Source organism: Thamnophis sirtalis, unplaced genomic scaffold, assembly GCF_051295495.1.
Source record: "Thamnophis sirtalis isolate CommonGarterSnake01/CBP01778 unplaced genomic scaffold, rThaSir2_p1.2 scaffold_14, whole genome shotgun sequence".
In the NCBI taxonomy this organism is placed as follows: domain Eukaryota; kingdom Metazoa; phylum Chordata; class Lepidosauria; order Squamata; family Natricidae; genus Thamnophis; species Thamnophis sirtalis.
The window spans coordinates 14,551,881-14,573,166 of NW_028261394.1; the positions used below are offsets into that span (position 1 = coordinate 14,551,881).

Sequence of the window (21,286 nt, forward strand, 5' to 3'; positions counted from 1 at the left end):
AAGAATAGAATACAATAGAATAGAACACAACAGAAAATGGAATGGAATGGAACAACAGAACAGAAAAGAACAGAATAGAAGAATGGAATAGAATGGAACCAAACCTAACCGAACCGAAGAATGGAATGGAATAAGAATAGAACAGAAAATGGAATGGAACGGAACAACAGAACAGAAAAGAACAGAAGAATGGAATGGAATAGAATAGAATAGAATAGAATAGAATAGAATAGGGAGAGAGAATAGAATAGAATGACAGTGTTGGAAGGGACCTTGGAGGTCTTCTAGTTTAATCCCCTGCCTAGGCAGGAAACCCTATACCATTTCAGACAAATGGCTATCCAACATCCTCTTTAAAACTTCCAGTGTTGTTCCACTATTTTAGAGCTGATGGGAAACGTGTCTCCTCTACCTTTCTAGAGGGCTAGAGAGGCTAATTTTCCAAGTCAGGAGGACCTCGTGATGCTTCAGGATGAGATGTGTGGCCCAATACATCTAGAAGACAACCAGTTTTGGGGTGAGGGAGATATTGGTTGCTTTTTTAAAAAAAGGAAAAGAAAACGAGCTAGTTTTCAGATGAAGTCAGAAATTTATTGTAGGAAAGAGAAATCTGGCTTCAGACTGTGATAAAGGTCTCCCAAGATCATCAGGCGCTGTTCAAGAGGAAGCCCCCAAGTGCTCCAACAGACACAGCCGTGTTATGGGAAGAGCAGGTACCTGCAAGGGAAAGAACATCGAATCATTTCCATTGCAAAGGACCTCAGAGATCATCTAGTCCAGAGGTCCATAATCTTTGCACCTTGGCAGCCCAGCTGGAGGAGGGAAGAGAAGCTGGAACTGGGCTGTGCAAGATCCAGTCCGGCACTCACGCACGCACCTTGACTCGCAGGAAGTTGGGGGGAGGGGTCAGTGCATAGGGCACATGGACACGTAGCTCGACTGCAAGTCAGACTGCAGGTGTGTGTGTGTGCATCTCCGGCCCACCGCTGGTGCAAGTTGAGTTGCACACATGGGTGGGTGGGTGAGTGCTGACCTGCGGCCAAGTTGTGAATAGGCCACAGCTGATTCGTGGGTGTTGGGGACCCCTGATCTAGCCTAACCCCCTGCTTAAGGCAGGAGATAGCATTCTGGACAAACGGCTGTCCATTGTCTCCTTGAAAGCCTCTAGTGATGAAGCTCCCACAACTTCCGAAGGCAACTTCTGTTCCATGGGTTGATTGTTCTCACTGTCAGAAAATTTCTCCTTATTTCCAAGTTGAATCTCTCCTTGATCAGTTTCCATCCATTATTCCTTCTCTGGCCTTTGGGTGCCTTGGAAAATAGCTTGACCCCCCCCCCCTCTCTGTGGCAGCCCCTCAAATACTGGAAGACTGCTATCCTGTCTCCCCTGGTCCTTCTCTTCACTAAACCAGCCATGCCCAGTTCCTACAACCGTTCATCGTATGCTTTAGCCCCCCAGGCCTGCTTTGATCATCTTAGATAGATTCAGATTAACAGAGTTGGAAGGGACCTTATAGTTCATCAAGTCCAACCCAGACCCTACACTATTTCTGACAGACGGCAGTCCACTCTCTTCTTGAAAGCTTCCAGTGATGAAGTTCCTACAACTTCTGAAGGCAACTTCTGTTCCATTGATCAATAGTTCTCATTGTTAGGACATTTCTTCTCAGTTCTAAGTTGGATCTCTCTTTCATGATCTTCCACCCATTGCTTCTTGTGCTGCCCTCAAGTGTTTTGGAAACTAAGTCGATCCCCTGCTTCCTGTGTCAGCCCCTCAAGTACCTCTCTAATCCTTGTTAGCCGCCCTGAGTCCCCTCAGGGAAAAGGGCGGCCTATAAATAAACGCAACTGAACTTCTCTTCAATACACTAGACCAGGGGTCCACAACCTGCAGCTCTGGAGCCGCATGTGGCTCTTTCGTCTCTCTGCTGTGGCTCCCTGTCGCTCAAAATATGCATCAGAACTGCCAATGTGCAACACCCGCCAGCATGCGATCTATTGAGCTTTTCGACCCCCCGGGAGGCCAACCATGGTTAAATCCAAGAAAAGGTACATTTCAGAAGAAAACAGATCTTTTAATTTCGTGACCCGTCAAAACCGCGGTCGACAAAACTGTGCTCGACGAAAGCGCGTACCTGACGTCATCAGCAGCGCGACGGAAAAAATTAAAAAATAAATAAAATTAAAATTAAAATAAAATTAAAGCAAGCCGATTCACACAAAGGTAAGGGTTAGGTTTAGGTTTAGGGTTAGGTTAAGGGTTAGGGTTAGGTTTAGGGTTACGTTAAGCGTTAGGGTTATGTTTAGCGTTAGGTTAAGGGTTACCGTTACGTTTAGCGTTAGGTTAAGGGTTAGGTTTAGGGTTAGGTTTAGGGTTAGGTTTGGGGGGGTTAGGGTAAGGTTTTCGCTTTAATTTTAAATTTACCGCTCACAGCGCAATGTTTTCGTCGTGCTGTGATGACGTCACGTACGCGCTTTTGTTGAGCGCGCAATTGTCTACCGCGGTTTTGTGGTGGAACCTTTAATTTAAACACATATGCTTGTTTTGTAGCTACTCAGGAAATAGTCAGGCACGGGAAGGGTTTTGTGGCTCCCAGTGTTTTCTTTTCTATGGGAAACGGGTCCAAATGGCTCTTTAAGTGTTTAAGATTGCCGACCCCTTCACTAGACATACAGTATACACAAACAAAAGATTCTTTGTTCCTTTGGAAAAGAAAACCATTGGATATTGGTTAATTAATGCTAATTAACCCTGTTCGTTGTAAAACAAGAACTACGTTTAAAACATGCGTGTACGTATCTGTGTATACGTACATATATACACACATTTGTTATTTGTTCCTGGGGAGAAGAAAACCATTGAATATTGGATATCATTCCTGCAAATGTTAGTTCCAGCAGAAAGTCGTTGGGCCAGAAATCTGCTTCCCGCAAAGACTCATGGTTAGATTCTTATTAATTTCTTATGCTCTTAGAAAATTAAACATAGATTGTAGAATAATAGAGTTGGGAGGGACCTTGAAGGTCTTTTAGTCCCACCTCCTGCTCGAGCAGGAGACCCCATAGCATTTCAGACAAATGGCTGTCCAGTCTCTTCTTGAAAGCCTCCAGTGATGGAGCACCCACAGCTTCTGGAGGCAACCTTTTCCCACTCATTCTTCTAATTGCCAAGAATAATACAATACAGTAACAGAGTTGGAAGGGGCCTTGGAGATCTTCTAGTCCAACCCCCTGCCTAGGCAGGAAACCCTATACCATTTCAGACAAATGGCTATCCAACATCTTCTTAAAGACTTCCAGTGTTGGGGCATTCACAACTTCTGGAGGCAACTTCTGTTCCACTGATTATTAATTGTTCTAACTCTCAGTAAATTTCTCCTTAGTTCTAAGTTGCTTCTCTCCTTGATTAGTTTCCATCTGTTGCTTCTTGTCCTGCCCTCAGGTGCTTTGGAGAATAGTTTGACTCCCTCTTCTTTGTGGCAACCCCTGAGATACTGGAACACTGCTATCCTGTCTCCCCTGGTCCTTCTTTCTATTAAACTAGACATACCCAGTTCCTGCAACTGTTCTTTATGTTTTAGCCTCCAGTCCTTTAATCCTCTTTGTTGCTCTTCTCTGCACTCTTTCTAGAGTCTCCACATCTTTTTTACATCGTGGCAACCAGAAGTTTCTTCTTAGATCTAGGTTTGTTCTCTCTTTAGTTAATTTCCATCTATTGTTTCTCGTCTTGCCTTCTGGTGCTTTGGAAAACAATTGGACTGACACCCCCTCCCCCCTGGTCTTTGTAGGAGCCCCTCAAATGTTGGAGCACTGCAATTACGTTGCCCTTAGTCCTTCTTTTCACTAGACAAATCCAATTCCTGTGTCCCAACTATGAAGAGTTTTACCTTCAACAAGTTTCTCAGACCTCTTTGTCCTTCTTCTCACATGGTCCTTATCATTGGAAGAAGCTAGTAGATTGAGAGAAGAAATGAATCATTTGCTGGAAAAAGAGACTAGTATTATTTCTTTGGAAATCTAATTCAGCAGGCTGCAATCTCTTTGTTTTTATACTGTACCTTGAGATTAGACTGTTGCCTTGAATTTGCCTAAATAGTCCAATGCTCAAAACATTGGTGTAGGACAGTGATGGCTAATCTTTTTCCCATTGTGTGTCAAAGGAGGGGGAGTGCAGGGGGGGGTGTCATGCGTGGGTGTGCCCACACTCATAATTCTATGCATTCGACACACACACACCCCGCGCGCGACCTTCCCTGAAGCCTCCGAAGGGAGAAAAATGGCCCAATGTGCAAACCAGAAGTCAATTCCCAAACTTCTGGTTGGCACGTTGGGTTGTTTTTCACCCTCCAGAGGGGTTGGGTGGGGTGTGGGGTGGGGCAGTTGCGCACTGGAGCTAACAGGGCAATGCCTTGCGTGTCCTAACAAATGGCTCCGCATGCCACCTGTGGCATGCGTGGCATAGGTTCGCCATCACAGATGTAGGAGATGACCAGGCTGAGATGGAGGGAGGAGTTAAAGGCAGTTGTCGGTTCCTAACCCGTTTATTACCGGTTCGCTGAGAGGGCGTTTCGTCACCACATGCCACATGGCCCATTCATCATGCCAGGTAATTGCAGGGCCCACGCAGAGGCTCTGGGAGGGCAAAAAATGGCCTTCCCAAAAGTCTGGAAATGGGCCAGTTTCTGGCCTCCGGAACCCAGGGGGAGGCCATTTTCACCCTCCTGGAGGCTTGGGGAAAGCCTCCAGAGCCCAGGGAGGGCGAAAATGCCCCTCCCTGCCGTGGTGTAGGAGGCCGAGTAGGCCACGCCCACTGTGGCCACACCCACCCAGCAACTGGGCAGAGAACCAGTCGCTAAAATTTTTCAATCCCACCCCGGGACCACCTGTAAATGTAGCAGTGAAAATTATGAGCTCAGTTGTGGCCATTAAGTAAAGGACTCCATGTACTCATCCGGATGGTTTTTTTTTTGGAGGAACACAAGTCACTGGTGGTGCTAAAGTCATGCGATCTACTTACTGTACATCCAGAAACATCCTTTGTTCTGGTCCTGCCAGTTGAGAATGTGGTCGAGCCAGGAACTCTGGAAGAAATCTGAGAATCCAGCTAGCGCACAAAACATAACTGTGAGGAGAGAAGATGCGGATTGGTTGATGATCTGGTTAGCGCAATTTGAGGATTAAGAGGCGGGGGGGGGAGATCTATTCCTTACAAGATTAAGAAAGGACTGGAAATTGCCCACTCAATTTGAAGAGGTCACTTACTGTGTGCATCCTAGACCAAGCTAAATCCAAGTCCTAGAGAATTCCTGGAAGCCCCTAGTTAATCCACCATCAATGAGCACATAGAGATAAATAACATTTACACAACATATGATCCCTGGTGGTGCAGTGGTTAGGATGCAGTACTGCAGGCTACGTGCAGGCTACCTGCAGACTGCCTGCTGCCTGCAATTGGCAGTTCGAATCTCACCAGGCTCAAAGTTGACTCAGCCTTTCATCTTTCTGAGGTCGGTAAAATAAAGACCCATATTGTTGGGGGCAAATATGCTGACTCTGTAAATCGCTTAGAGAGGGCTGTAAAAGCACTGTGAAGTGGTGTATAAGTCTAATTGCTATCGCTGTTGCTATTCCAAAGAGGAAATTTAAAAACCTAAGAAAGAAACAAATGGGCCACTCTACTAGCCAGCTAAAAATGGATTAATACCAGGATTAATACCAGCAGCAAAAAATCAAATAGTAACCCAATCAACCCATTCAAAGAACTACCAAGAAGAAAACAACAACAACACCCCCAACTCTGATAGGAAATAAATAATTGGAAATAAATGGAAATAAATAATCCCACTTCTTTCCAGCACTAATGACGTTACCTAGTTTTTGTGATCTGCCAGTAGAGTTGGGTTGGACAGAGTTGGACATTGAGGAGGTTGGGGAGGAACATGGGCCAGTCCTGGAGGCTGGGGAAGGCTCGGACGACGGCTTTGCATCCGAGGCAGAGATGGGGCCAGGGCCATCTGTGAGTTATGTGCTGTCTCTGGAGCCTCTAAAGTGGGACATTAGCGAGGAAGAGGAACAGGGGAAGCCTGTTCCCAGTGTGCGCTTACGCAGAGCTTCCAGAAAGCAAGAACAGTTAAGACAAAAGGGGCGACTCAGGAGTACGGCTTGAAGATGATTGGCCCCTCCCATAAGACATAAAGGAGGAGCAAAGGCACATGAGCCTTTGCAGAAAGCAACTTTGTTCATGCTGGTCGGTTTAAATTCTGAAGCTCTGTTTTGACTCTGTGCTCCATGTGGCCTTGCAAAGCTAATTTTATACAGAGAAATTAGGTCTTTGGCAGCATTTCAAGGGAGATAAAGCTGGGTGCTTATCAGCCTTATCTTGAAGGACTTTGGCAGACTTCTGTCGGACTCTTTACAAACTATTTGTGACTCATTAAGGGCTGTGAATGAACATAATTCACAGCCATTGAAATAAAAAGAGGGTTTTTGGGACTAAATGTCTGCTTTTTACTGTATCAGGAAGCCTAGGTCAGAACACTAGTTGGGTAATGAAACGTTTGCAAGAAAACATCCAAGCTCAGAGAGCACCAAGGACCTCACAAATCACTTACTATTTTCTGTAAAGAGGTCTCCAAAAGTGTCGAACAGATTGTTCTTTTCGATATAGCGATTGGTTTGCATCATCAAATGACAAAAGACATTTTCATAGTACCCGGCATTTTGGAAGAGTGAATTAGGGCATGCTTGCTGGAGAGAGAAGGGTGGGAACATAAACAAAAGATGGGATAAAATATTGATTGATTGCTACATTCATCTTGCAACCTGAATGTTCTAGTAATATCACAAAGCAATTGATAGAAGAAAATTAACTATAAAGCTTTTCTAAAATGCTTTTAAAGCATGAAAGATCTGACTCAAAATACAAATTGCAAACATGACAATTGCAATTAAATTTCCTGCAGGTGGGGCTTCCAAATGTATGGCTTATACCAGTTGTGTTTTTTTTGGGGGGGGGGGTCAAATTTAAGATGTTGGGAAGTGTTTTATCAATGGTTAGATAATAAAAAAGGAAAATGGAAACAGAAGTACCGGTAGGTAAAAAGAAGAATAGAAAATATATCAAGCTAGAGATAAGAATAAAATAACCATTGTTAGTGCTAGTATTATGAGAATAACTATGTTTAATGTTAATATTGTATTTTTATTAGAAGATGTGTTAAGAAGGAACTATAGAGCTTTACAATGTTTTAAATATATTATAACTTACAGAAGAATGTTGCACAGAAATATTTGTACCCAGACGATACTCTGGTTATGGAAAGATGGAATGTTTATATTTTTTTAAATTGAAAATAAATAAAAAAACTTTTTTAAAAAAGATGTTGGACTCCAACTCCTAGAACTCCCCAGCCAGTCCTCTAAATTCTACACCTCCCTCCCCCCAAATATTTGTCCTTCAAGATCTTTGCAAATGGATTAAAGATCTCCCAAGCTTTCCTTCACTCTTCATCCAAGATGATCGTTCTAACCAGTGGTGGGATTCTAATAATTTAACAACCGGTTCTCTGCCCTAATAACCAGCTGGGTAAGCGTGGCTCGGTGGTCATGTGACTGGGTGGGTGGGGCCAACTCCATGTCACTCATGTCAATGGGCGCTTCGCCTTAGCTGTGACAATGTAATAAGAGTTAATTGAGAGGCAGTTTCTGTAAGCAGGGCAATAAAGATTAGGCTAGAAACAACACCAGAATATTTCCTTCCTGCCTTCATTACAGGATTAGCCCTGGAAAGGGGAAGGAAACAAAATGAGATTTCTTCCAATAACCAGTTCTCTGAACTGCTTAGAAAGTTAACAACTGGTTCTCCTGAATAGGTGCGAGTTGGCTGAATCCCACCATTGGTTCTAACCACTTGGGCAACATGATCCAGAGTCATCTTGTGTAAATTGGGCAACTAGAGACATTTGTTTAGTGAACAAACAAACAACACAGGCATTTTCTTACCATCTTGGCAAATAGAAAGTAAAAGAGTTGGTGGGAGAGCGAATAGCCATTGCAATGAGTGTTTATCATGAGACTGGTGCAATTATCTGGAATCCAGCATTTGTCGGCGGAATCCCTGTTGGAAAGCAAGTTAGATAAGCACTAAGACTACCGTATAGACATATACACTATTTCTCAACCTTGGCAACTTGAAGATGTCCGGACTTCAACTCCCAGAATTCCCCAGCCAGCGAATTCTGGAAGTTGAAGTCCGGACATCTTCAAGTTGCCAAGGTTGAGAAACACTGGACTTAAATACTGCTTCACAGTTCTTCACAGCCCTCTCTAAGAGGTTTACAGAGTCAGCCTTTTTCCAAAGTCTCAATCTCTCTTTTGTAATGTGGTGACCAAAACTGGATGCAGTATTCCAGGTATGGTCTTCTTAGTAAGGATTTATGAAGCGGTACTAATAAGCGATACTAAGCCCCAATTTTGATTACTTGGGGATTCTGTGATGGTTGTATCTTCAACGACTGGTTATAAGTCACCTTTTACCAGTAACGTTCAACAGTTACAAGTGGTTGTAAGTCGAGGACTACCTGTTTAGGGGGAGAAGACACCTTAAAGGTAAAAGTAACGGTTCCCCTCGCACATACGTGCTAGTCGTTCCTGACTCTAGGGGGCGGTGCTCATCTCTGTTTCTAAGCCAAAGAGCCAACGCTGTCTGAAGACGTCTCCGTGATCATGTGGCCGGCATGAGTCAACGCCGAAGATGCACGGAACGCTGTTACCTTCCCACCAAAGGTGGTCCCTGTTTTTCTACTTGCATTTTTTACATGCTTTCGAACTGCTAGGTTGGCAGAAGCTGGGAGCTCACTCCGTTGCGCAGCGCTAGGGATTTGAACCGCTGAGCTGCCGACCTTTCCGATCGACAAGCTCAGTGTCTTAGCCACTGAGCCCTTGAAGGCACTGTAGGTAAAAGGAAAATCATAGCAGATACCTACTGTGTTCCTAATATGGCTGAGATGCAGAAATCACTGGTTTTTAAATCCAGACAGTTCCCACTTGTTGGGGAATAAGGAATAGAGTCATTAATCTTTTTCCATTCCTGAGGGACCTTCCAAAATCCTGGTTTTAAAGCTGGAGCAAACTCTGAGGGGGAGAAAAATGGGAAAGAGAGAAAGATTGCTTACCCTTTGCTTGAGATTTACAATCATTCAACTTGTCTCCTCAGTACTGTGGAAGTTCTGGTCACAAACATTTCTGACAACGACCAAATCAGGTTCAGATCAAAAAATCGTCAATGTTGGGGGGGGGGGGGGTTCGCGACCCATTTCCCCTTCTGCGCCATTTTTTTTTTTTTGGTAAGCATCAACTTTCCAACATTAGATTTGGGTCACAACCCGAGATGATATTCAGCAGGTTCTGATCAGTTCTGGAGAACCGGTAGCAGAAATTTTGAGTAATTCGGAGAACCGGTAAATACCACCTCTGATTGGCCCCACCCCCATCTATTCTCTGCCTCCCAAGTCCCAGCTGATGGGGAGGAAATGGTAATTTTGCAGTATCCTTCCCCTTTATTGCCCACAAAGCCACTCCCACCAAGCCATGCCATGCCCACCAAGCCATGCCCACAAAACCAGTAGTACAAAATTTTGAATCCCACCACTGGTCACGACCAAAGTTATGGAACGAATTATGGTCATGATTAGAAGTTCTAGTATATGTTGGAATAACGAATCCCAGAATTCTATTCTATCATCACTAAAAGAGTTGGGGCACATTTTCAGATGTTCATTACCTGACCTGAATATAAGAGGAAGGTTTTAAGAAGTCTTCCTCCTTCTCCCTTTCATTAAATCACAAGTTAAATCCCAAAAGTGCTTTTTCAAAAGACAACTGGAATTTTTGTTTTTCTTTGAAGACATTTGGCTTCTCGTCTGAGGAGCTTCTTCAGTTCAGAACTTCAGTTCTCCAGAACTGAAGAAGCTTCTTGGATGAGAAGTGAAATGCCTTCAAAAGAAAGTCCAGTTGCCTTTTGAAAAAAGCAACCAGAATCTGGATGACTTAGCAAGTGTGGCAAAAATGATTGTAGAATTGGGGGCAACTCACTTAACACCTACTTTGCTTAGCAATGGAAACTCCGATCCCAGTTTGGGGTTTTAAGTTGAGGACTAACTGTAGTAACAACTTACTGAAGCTATGTTTGAAAACACTTTTCCCCTAAGAAAAAATGGATTTGAACCCAGATCTCCCTGTTTCTAGCCCAATACTTTTAACTACTTCAGCTGCTCTCTCTCTTTCCATGTTGCCAGCAACTGGTACTCACAGATAGGGCCACAGTTTGCTGGCATAAGAGCTATATTTGCATGCCGACGACCCCGGATTTATTTCCATGGCTTTCAAATTAGATTCCAGAGCTAGGAAGAGCAATTATCTCACTCAGAATAAAATAATCTCCTGCGTTCCTTTGGTAGGAGTGGGTAATTGCCTTCCCAGGACAATATGTAGTCCCAGAGCTCTCCTTTGCATCTCTCAGAATCTCTTCTAACAACAATTGTTGACAATCATCACTAATTTCTGGCTGTTTTGTGCCGAACACTCCCTAAAGGTATAATATGAGCCATAAAACAAACGCACCATTGCTTAAAATAATGAAGAAATCCCCAGTACAACGCAAGTAACTTGGAAGATAAGTAGGAGAGGGAGGAGTCTCCTGACTTCATGCTAGTATGTATGTATCAGTGGTGGGATTCAAATAATTTAACAACCGGTTCTCTGCCCTAATAACCAGCTGGGTAGGTGGGGCTCGGTGGTCATGTGACTGGGTGGGCGTGGCCAACTCAAGGTCACTCAGGTCGATGGACGCTTCCCCTTAGCTGTTATAATGTAATAAGGGTTAACCGGAGAGGCAGTAAGCAGGGCAATAAAGATTAGGCTAGAAACAACACTAGAATGTTGCCCTCCTGCCTTCCTTACAGGATTAGCCCTGTAAAGTGGAAAAAAACAAAAGGAGATTTCTTCCAACAATCGGTTCTCTGAATTACATAGAAAGTTACCAACCGGTTCTCCCGAATAGGTGCGAACTGGCTGAATCCCACCATTGGTATGTATGTATATAATATATGTATGTATGTATGTATGTATGTATGTATGTATGTATGTACGTATGTATGTATATATGTATGTATGTATGTATGTATGTATCAGAGGTGGGTTCCTACCAGTTCGCATCAGTTCGGTAGAACCGGTTCGTCAAATCTACCGAACCGGTTAGAAGAGGTTCCACCAGTGGACCCAGAAAGCAGGCCATACCTATAGAAGGGGTTCCAAAAAATTTTGAAATCCACCACTGACACACACACACACACACACACACACACACACACACTCACACAGAGAAAGAAAGGAAGAAATAAATAAAGAAAAAAGAAAAAAGAAAGAAAAGTGAGAGAGAGATGAAAGAAAAAAAGGAAAAAGAGACAGAGAGACAAAAGGAAGGAGAGAGAGGGAGAGAGAGAGAGAAAGAAAACACATGGCGGGCAAGCCACTCCCACCAGGTCACATGGCTGGCAAGCCACTCCCACAAAGGAGGCCACACCCACAGAGTAGGTTCGAAAATTTTTTGAAACCCACCACTGGTATGTATGTATCAGTGGTGGGATTCACTTACCTTCACTACCGGTTCGCAAATGTAGCATGCTCGCATGCGCAGAAGGTCACGCATTACGTCGGGGTGGGTGGGCGGAGCCTCCAGCCACCGCCACTACTTGTTCGTCCGAACCGGCAGTATACCACCACTGATACGTATGTATGTAATTATGTATTTATTTTATATCCCACCTTTTATTATATATATATATAAAATGGCTGTGTGTGTGTATTTGCCAGCATAGCTCTGGAACCCCTCCAGCAATTTCAACCAAACTTGGTACACAGATGACTTACTCTCTGGAGAAAAATACTGTGGGGGGTAAGACCACCCCTAAAATCCCCTCGGGGGGGATGTTCTATTAAGATATAGCCTGTTGTGCCTTAAAATGGCTTCTACTGTACAGCGCTGTGGAGTTGCCATGGTACCGGCTTCACAGTACTCCACAAGGGGGCTCCCTCTGGTATGGGCAAAATCCAACATTAGGAATTACGTTTGGCCCGGACATTTTGCAACCGAGGGTGCTGCAAGGAAAGGAGGAGGGAGGCAGCCCTGCCGTTTCCCCAGTTTTGCAAGGAATGAGAAACAGTGCTTTAATCCGAAGCAAAGGATGACTGCAATCAGAACCACAGACAGGGAAAGAAAGAAAGATCCTTGTAGCACAAAACCCACCTTTGCATAGTTGTGAGAACATAGGTAAAACAAAACAAAAAAGCACAGCGTCCCTCCGCCCTCTGAATGGGACTCAGCGTGACTCCGATTTGAATACAAGGACACGGAGCCGGGAGGGGAGATAAGCACCTTCATTTGCATTCTCTGCGGCCATGATGCTTTGCGAGGAACAATCCCAGGAGCTCCCCGTGACTTTTTGCAGATTTTTCCTTTTGTGCTTAAAAAAAAAGGGACTTTTTAAAAACGCCACAGAATGAGCTGTCAGCCTGACAAAATGCAATCCCTTCCTTCGTCCTCCTCCTCCTCCGTCACTAACAGCGGGGGGCTCAGAAATCGGAGCGAAAAGCCAGTCCTCCATCTCTTCCCTCTTCCTGGATTCACTCCGAAGTTTTTTAAATCCCATTTCTGTGCATAAATGCTCCTTTAGCTTCTCTCTCTCTCTCTCCCTCCCTCTCTCTCTCTCTCTCTCACTCACTCACTCACTCTCTGTGTGGCTCTTTGCCTCTATCTCCCTTCCTCCGTCTCTCTCTCTCTGTGTCTGTCTCTCTCTGTCTCTCTCTGAGTCTCTCCTCCCTCCCTGTGTGTGTGTGTGTGTGTGTGTCTGTCTGTCTGTCTGTCTGTAAGCCACTGTTGCGCCTGTTGTCCTGGATCAGGCTGAGCTGCCTGTCCTTCTTCAACACCTCCCGGGGTGTACATCCATCATAAAATCCATCAGGTTGTCCAAAGTAGCAGGGCTCAGCAGGACCTTGGCTGCAGGCTCCTTTGTCCTCGGCTATGCGATTTTCTTTCGTTCTCTGCTGCCCGAACAGGGAATGAGGCAGAGGGAGAATGAAAGGAGATTGCGTCCCTTCTGTCTCCCCATTGCTCAGAAAAACAACTCTGGGAAGGTCCTTTGGTGGCGGCAGGCGTCTTAGAACCTGCCTGCTAGCAAAGGACCTTCCCGAAGTTGCTTTTCTGAGCAACGGGGAGACAGAAGGGACAAAATATCAGCCGGCCGGCCAGGTATACAGAGCTGGGGGCAGGGCAGGCTTACTTCCGGGTCCGGTCAGAAAAATCGGGACTTTTTAAGAACGCCCTGGGACGCGGGACAAATTGTGCAAAATCGTGACTGTCCCACCAAAATCGGGACGTGTGGTCACCTTACAAGTAGTAATTAATAGAAAGAGGGACAGAACTAAATAGGTTGCCTCTCCATAGTAGGGACAGAATGAAACAGTGAGTGTGGGAATTGGCAAGATATCTAAATGACCTAATCTCCCCAAAACAAAGAATAGCTTTCTTCAGAGCCAGATTTAACATTCTTCCATCAGCACTCCTCCAGGGCAGGTATAAGAGGACACCTATAGCAGAACGTGTTTGTATATGTGGTAAAGGAGACGTGGAAGATAATTCACATGTTCTATTACTCTGCAAGCTATACAGAGCTTGTAGATCTGCACATATTCTCCCCTTATTAGAGAGATTGCCAGGGAGGGCAGACCATTTTTATCTAGGCTTCCTCCTCCAGGACACTAACCCGGTTACCACGTATGCAGTGGCAAAGTTCTGTGCTGCTGCAATGTCCATAAGAAAAAAACTGGCTACAGAAGTAAAGTACCATCTTGTACCAATTATCTGGACATACCTTTAATAATCTTTGGACCATTATGTTATTATCCACTTTTAATGTCAATACTTTTTAATTATATTTTAATGTTAGTATTTTTTAATATAGTGTAAAAACTAATATGTATTGCTGGTCTTTGACCATAATAAAGATTTTGCTTACTTACTTACTTACCTCCACTCTGACAAGGACCTGGGAGTACTCATCTCAAACGATATAAGCCCCAGAGCTCACTGCAACAGTGTTTCCAAAAAGGCATTAAGAGCTGTTAACCTAATTTTGCGAAGCTTCTTCTCCGGTAACACTGTATTGCTAACTAGGGCATACAAAACCTTTGCCAGACCAATCCTCGAATACAGCTGGAATCCACACTGTATATTGGACATTAATATGATTGAACGGATCCAGAAGTATTTCCCAAGAAGAATCCTCAACTCTTCTGCTCACAATAGGATTCCCAATGCCACCACGCTTGAAATTTTGGCCTTGGACAACCTGGAACTGCACCACCTGCATTATGATCTAAGCACAGTGCACAGAATTGTCTGCTACAACGTCTTACCTATCAACAACTTCTTCAGCTTCAACCTCAATAATATTCAGGCAAAAAATTGATACAAATTCAAAGTAAACAACTCCAAACTCGACTGCAGAAAATACGACTTCAGCAACAGAGTGGTCAACACCTGGAATACTCTACCTGACTCCGTTGTTACATGCTCAAACCCTCACAGCTTCAACCTCAAATTGTCTACTGTGGCCCTCACCCCATTACTAAGAGGTCCGTAAAGGGGGTGTGCATAAGCGCACCAGAATGCCTAACATCCCTGTCCTACTGTCCCGATTTATTTGTACTCATTTCTTTTCTTCTTGTCCATGTTTAAATATACCTGTTATCTTGTACATGTTTGACAAATTAATAAATACAAATACCTTTGTGGGAAACCGGATCCTGCTTTTCAATATCTTGGGCTGCCTTCTCCGTGAAGGTCAACAGCTTCTCCCTCATCATCAGGATTCTCTGTCGCCCGATGGTTAATTCCGACCGTTGTTGCCATATCTCCACTGTGTTCTTCAAGAATGCTAGAGTTTTGCAGAGAGAGAGAGGGAGGGAGGGAGGGAGAGGGAGGGTGGGAGAGAGAAGAGATGGAATTCAAACCGTATCTCAAAAGTCAAAAGAGATGGAATAACACAAATGTGATGTTATGTGTTGCAAAGCTTTTCCAATTCATTTTGGTGCTTTTTGAAAGAGATGAAAATGTTGTGGCCCCCCCAACGGCCAGCACAATTGGCAGCAGATTCGGACAGTGAGGAGGTTGGGGAGGAAGATGGGCCAGTTTTGGAGTCTGGGGAAGGCTCGGATGAGGGCTCTGTGTCGGAGGCAGAGAGCGGACCAGTTATCAGCTGCCTTCAGAGTCAGACATCAGTGAGACAGATGAATAGCTGGAGCCTGTTCCCAGTGTGTGCATGTGCAGAGTTGCCAGACAACGGGAACAGCTCAAGAACAGGGGTTGACTTGGGAGTAAGGCCACAGGTGGACGATGAAGGGCCCCTCCCAGAGGAAATAAGAGGAGCGAAAGGGGAATGAAGTTTGCAGGAGACAATTAGTTCACTTAATTGGTTCGTGACTCTCCGAGACTCCTTGCCAAATTTTGCAGATATTGGCCTGGCAGCTCTCCAAGCCAGATAAGGTCTGTGACTGTAAATCCTCCCTTGAAAGACTCTCCTGAATGTGAATAAGCAGAATTCACAGGAAATTAATAAAAGGGTTTTTTATCGGAACCAGGAGTTTTCTTCATGCTCTTGGGAAGCCTAGGTCAGAACAGGAAATGTAACAATAAGACAAGAAGGGGATTGATTGATTGATCTCCATCAGATCACATTCGACTCCTAGTGATCAGAAAAATTTTCTCCAAAAAGGGGATGGCACCAGAATATTTGGTAGAGGAGACCTTGGAGTTTAGAAGAAGCTAGTTATGAACAAATATTATAATACAACCTCCATCTGAAATGGGTTGGCATTTCAGTCACTCTAAGACAGTGTTTCTCAACCTTGGCAACTTGAAGATGTCCGGACTTCAATTCCCAGAATTCCCCAGCCAGCGCTGGCTGGGGAATTCTGGGAGTTGAAGTCCGGACATCTTCAAGTTGCCAAGGTTGAGAAACACTGCTCTAAGGCAACTGAAGTTCTTGACTCTCTCCTACCATAAATTTCCCAAATAGTCATTTCTAGATTATTTATGTATTTGTTTATGTAGCGTATGGCATCTACAGAGGACACCCAACCACTGATATACAACCACTAATACAGCACTTTTTGCATTCAAAACACAACTGTGTGTAAGCAGAGCATCAGCAGATAGATGTATGCACATATGTAAAATATGTGGACAGTACAATATACGAGATAAGCATTAAATTAACATAAAAACCATGATAAAATCATTATTTTATTTTATTTTATTTTGCGTACGGCATCTACAGAGGTCACACAGCAACTGATTTATGCAAATTTAGTTGAAATAACAGATATTGCATTTCTTACACGGTCAAAAATTGCAGAGGCAGCAATTAGACTACAACAGTTAAGAAAACAATGGAGAAAAGGTATTTTAAATCACCATAATATGGTATCGTGTAGGGCTGCAATAGGATAGATCTTATAATTCCATAGCTAAGGAAGCTGACCATCTAACTGCTTCTGTGAGGTCTGATTTCCAGATTATTAGATCGCCCATCTGCACTAATGACAATTTCCTATTTTGTAAAACATCACAAGCATCGTGGAAGAAACTCAACACCATAATATACTACCAATGCTATTTAGTTGTCCTGTAGTTAATACTTGGATGGGAATTCTTAGGGCTGAACTAGAAGTCATAAAGCTGTTTTGTAAGAGGGCAGGAACAAACCTTTTGTGGTTGGTTGAACATGGATGGATCCATGAGTTTTTGATTTTAAGTTTTTAAAAGCTCAGATTCTGTCATCATTAGTTATGCAACATCAGGACTGATCTTATTCCTGATCCTACTCATTCTGCCCTGCCCGTCTCTAGAAATAACATCCAATTTCCAAGCTTTTTTTATTGCCTTCCCTTCTTTCTCCTGTCAACATAATAGTTCTTTGTAGTCATCCACCTATAGGACATCCTCAAAACATGGGAGTTTCTGCTTGTTGCCCAACCAATAGCAATAGCAATAGCAGTTAGACTTATATACCGCTTCATAGGGCTTTCAGCCCTCTCTAAGCGGTTTACAGAGTCAGCGTATCGCCCCCACAGTCTGGGTCCTCATTTCACCCACCTTGGAAGGATGGAAGGCTGAGTCAACCTTGAGCCGGTGAGATTAGAACCGCTGAACTGCAGATAACAGTCAGCTGAAGTGGCCTGCAGTACTGCACCCTAACCACTGCGCCACCTCGGCTCTTGTCCAATCTTCCTACTTCCAATAACTATCTTCAAATCAAGTTTAAAGGAGTCTGCCTCCTTTCCTTTCCCCTTTCTCATTCTCCAGCTTTCAAAGGCCATGTCTTAATCCTTGTGATTTTTGTCATCTTCCCAATGTATTCATCACTCATCATTTTATCCTGCTCGTCACTGTCTTCCTCTTTTCAGTTAATCTCCTCCTTACTTCTCCATCACAATGTTTATGTGTTCCTCAGCACAAGGACACAAAACACCCATTTTCCCTTAATAGAATAACACGTTGGAATAACAAGTTGGAGGTCTTCTAGTCCAGGGATCACCAAACCTTCGGACCTCAGGGACCACTAAATGCATAATTTTAAATCCCGCGGACCACTAATATGATCTGCCTAATGACCAGCTGAGTGGGCTTGGCTAGGTGGTCATGTGAGTGGGTGGGTGTGGCCAACTCGGTGTCACTCACATCGAGGGGTGCTTCGCCAGCCTCTACTTGCCCCGCCCCTCCCAGTTCCCCCTTGCCTGCCCATCCGGGCTCCTTAGGGCACCAGCAGGAAGCAGTTGTTGGAACTAAGCAGTCGCCACGAGAAAGAGTTGGCAAAGCAGCTCAGTTCAAATTGGATCTGATTAAGAAGGAGGCTCAGCAGAAGCACCTCATTGAGGACTACGAGCATAGGCTTTCCAAGAGAGGGAAGATCTGCAGAAGTGCAAGGCCAGGTGCCGGCGTCTGGAGGCTCAGCGGGCTGAGATAGTCAGCCTGTTTCAGGCCATGATGCAGTCCCATCGGAACGAGGCCCTCTGGCTCTTCACCACCAGCGGCGCTTCTCTCCAGCCTTCACCCAAAGCCCCACACTGGAAGGCCGAAGCAGATCCCAAGTTCGAATTTCTGCCCCCCTCTGAACCTACACAAAAAGACCCCAAAGTGGGAGACTCTCTGCAGCAGAACAAGTGTTCATTGCATGTATCTATCCCAGGGGCCGTAGTTTGTGGACTCCTGATTTAGTACAATATAAAAAATGCAAACAATTTTTCTGCGGACAGCCAAAATTTTCTCGCGGATCACCAGTACATGACCGCTGTTCTAGTCCAACCCCCTGGTCAAGCAGGACACCTTGCACCATTCCAGACAAATTGTTATCCAACCCTTTCTTAAATATCTCCAGTGGTGGAGGCGCTCACAACTTCTGGAAGCCATAATTGATTCCCTTCTTCGCAGTCAACTTTTAAGTCTAATAACAACCAACCCCACAGCAGTGGCTAAAACAGGTACCTTCCAAGGTAGAGAATCCCAATACCGCATCTACATTAATTTTGTCATGTTTTTCAGCCAGGAACATAACTGCCTTCTCCATCGATGAGATGATAGCATTCCTCCTATCTTCTTGGCAAGAGGAGGGCTGCAGGTTTACGAGACAGATCAAAGTCAAAAATACAAAATTCAGCATTTTTGCACCGGGGAGGGCAGGAGAAACCAACAGAGGCTTTTTATAGACCGTGAAAAACCTGTCTTTGTTCTCCTTTTTATAGGTAGGATTTGTGTAGATAAGCATGTACGTCATAGCCCCAAAAGCTCTGATTGACAGCTAAACTCTACATTCTTTACAAGGAGCCACTAAAGTTCTTCCAGGAGCTAAATTATATTTTGTGGATGGATGTGAGTCGCTCAAAAGTCACTCAGGGATACAAGTTCTAGTCCAGGAAATCAATTCCTGCTTTTATAATGATGTTATGAAATGTCTTTAGAAAAAAGAAAATAATACAAAGTAAAGGAGGGGGGGAGGAAAAAAGAAGAAACAAAAACGCAAAGGTACACAAAGAAAAGGTATTTACAACTTCTGGAGGAAAGTTGTTCCACTGATTAATTCTTCTAAACTGTCAGGAGATTTCTCCTTAGTTCTAAGTTGCTTCTCTCCTTGATTAGCTTCCACCCATTGCTTCTTGTCTTAGGTAAATAGAAGTTTCCAATTTCTTATATTCTCCAATATAAGCATGGTTACATAATTATCTTTTTAGAAAAAAAAAAGTATTTTATTATCTAATATTTTCTAACACCACAAATCATATCCATTTTTTCTATTTCATGCAAAAAGCCCCTATGTGGTTTCCAACCAGCAACAAAAGAAATCACTGTCTTTTCTTTAATTAAATTAGCCATTTTTTAAATCAACTTCACCAATCACTCCTCTTTTGTAGATAGTGCTGATTTTTTTTCAATTTTAAGCGAATAATAAACTTGCTGCAGTTGTCACATATCAAAACCGAAGTCTGTGATTTCTGTTCCAGCTGTTTATCCATTCAGCCCCCAAGAAAAGTCTCTGGTTTCAATTGTACCTTAGTCTTCAAAATCTTTAAAGCCTTTAAAAATCTTCTGAATTAGTGCGTGTGTTTGGATCCTAAAATTGTTGATTATTCTTGCAATCTCCATCAAACATAATATGCCCCTTTGGGTTGCTCACATTTCCAGCATAGCTTTCAAGTACTCGATGGAAAGAAATTGTTATTGTGGCATTCACAAAAAAAAAAAAAAAAAAAGTGCACACCTCTTAAAATAACCAAGGTTGAGGAACATTGACCTAGTTAGAAAAGAATAAATGTAGCTCAGGGTTGAACTGTGGAGTCCTCGGTGCTCTCTGAGCTTGGTTTTTTGTGTAGACATTATATTACCCGACTATGTAATATCATCAGTGTTAGAAGATTGTGGGGTTTCTGCATTGTTTATACACAGGTTTGTGCCACACCCTTCTAACACTGATGATGTTACATAGTTGGGTAATGAAACATCTGTTTAACACCCATCAAGCTTCTAAGGCACCAAGGATCTCACTGATCCAATTGATGGTAACTCTACGCTTCTGCAACTACTCAGTCCGTTGCAGACACCCTTTGAAAGTGGGGTACATGAGTTACATCTTCCTCTTAGATGCTCCCTCTCCATACTTTGGGTCGGAACCCTCCCCCCCCACTTGGCACTTCCTCCCCTTTTGGCACATAGAATTTACACATAGAGTTTTGGTCATCAGACTATAAAAAAGATGTTGAGACTCTAGAAGGAGAGCAGAGAAGAGCAACGTGGATGATCAAGGTTTTCTAGTAATCTCCATCAAACATAATATGCTCCTTCGTGTTGCTCACATTTCCAGCATAACTTTCAAGTACTCAGTCAAAATAAATTGTTATTGTGGCATTCACCACCACAACAAAAAAGTGCACACCTCTTAAAATAACTAAGGTTGAGGAACATTGACCTAGTTAGAAAAGAATAAATGAAGCTCAGGGTTGAACTGTGGAGTCCTTGGTGCTCTCCTAGCTTGGTTGTTTTTGTATAGGCATTTTATTACCCAACTCGGTAATATCATCAGTGTTAGAAGGCTGGGGTGGTGTGAAGGTTCAAACATACGGTGAATGGTTGCAGGAACTGGGCATGGCTAGTCTAGTGAAGAGAAGGACCAGGGGAGACAGGACAGCAGCATTCCAATATATGAAGGGCTGCCACAGAGAGGAAGGGGGTCAAGCTATTCTCCAAAGCACCCGAAGGCCAAACAAGGAATAATGGATTAAAATTGAACAAGGAGAGATTCAACCTGGAAATAAGGAGGAACTTTCTGACAGTGAGAACAATCAACTAGTGAAACAGAAGTTGCCTTCAGAAGTAGTGGATGATTCATCACTGGAGGCTTTCAAGAAGAGACTGGACTGCCCTTTATCAGAAATGGTATAGGTTCTCCTACTTGGGTGAGGGGTTGGACTAGATGACCTCCAAGGTGCCTTCCAACTCTGTTTTCTATACTATTCTACATGTGTTAGTTAACATTGAGAAAAGGGACACAATCTTGCATTCATTCCAGCGGCGCTCTAGAATTCAAACCCCGCGTCGTCGTCTGTAGTTGGTCAGCCCAGCCGGCAGGGCGGCGCCGTCCCGACGTGGATTGGCGGCGCTCCCGGAGCCACTCCGCGC

At 43.9% G+C, this 21,286-nt stretch overlaps 1 protein-coding gene across 1 annotated transcript; it reads right to left on the reverse strand.

Moving 5' to 3' along the window:
* Window positions 1–569: 569 nt before the first annotated feature.
* CUNH16orf89 (chromosome unknown C16orf89 homolog) lies at window positions 570–18,890 on the reverse strand. Its single transcript, XM_087729251.1, has 8 exons — window positions 18,602–18,890; window positions 14,844–14,993; window positions 8,985–9,132; window positions 8,002–8,116; window positions 6,612–6,747; window positions 5,018–5,122; window positions 3,888–3,950; window positions 570–717 (listed from the first exon to the last, which is right to left on the reverse strand). The coding sequence occupies exons 1-8, from the start codon at window positions 18,888–18,890 to the stop codon at window positions 647–649; spliced, it is 1,077 nt and encodes a 358-aa protein (XP_087585377.1). The 3' UTR covers window positions 570–646.
* Between the last annotated feature and the right edge of the window lie 2,396 nt (window positions 18,891–21,286).

Bases quoted from the DNA above. Each gene is read 5' to 3' on its own strand.
- CUNH16orf89 (XM_087729251.1), bottom strand. From the start codon at position 18,890: ATGACGTACATGCTTATCTACACAAATCCTACCTATAAAAAGGAGAAC. The intron at 14,994-18,601 runs GTACCTGTTTTA...GCAAAACTCTAG, and splicing joins GGGATTCTCTACCTTGGAAG to CATTCTTGAAGAACACAGTG. The intron at 6,748-8,001 runs GTAAGAAAATGC...TTCTCTCTCCAG, and splicing joins ACTTTCTATTTGCCAAGATG to CAAGCATGCCCTAATTCACT.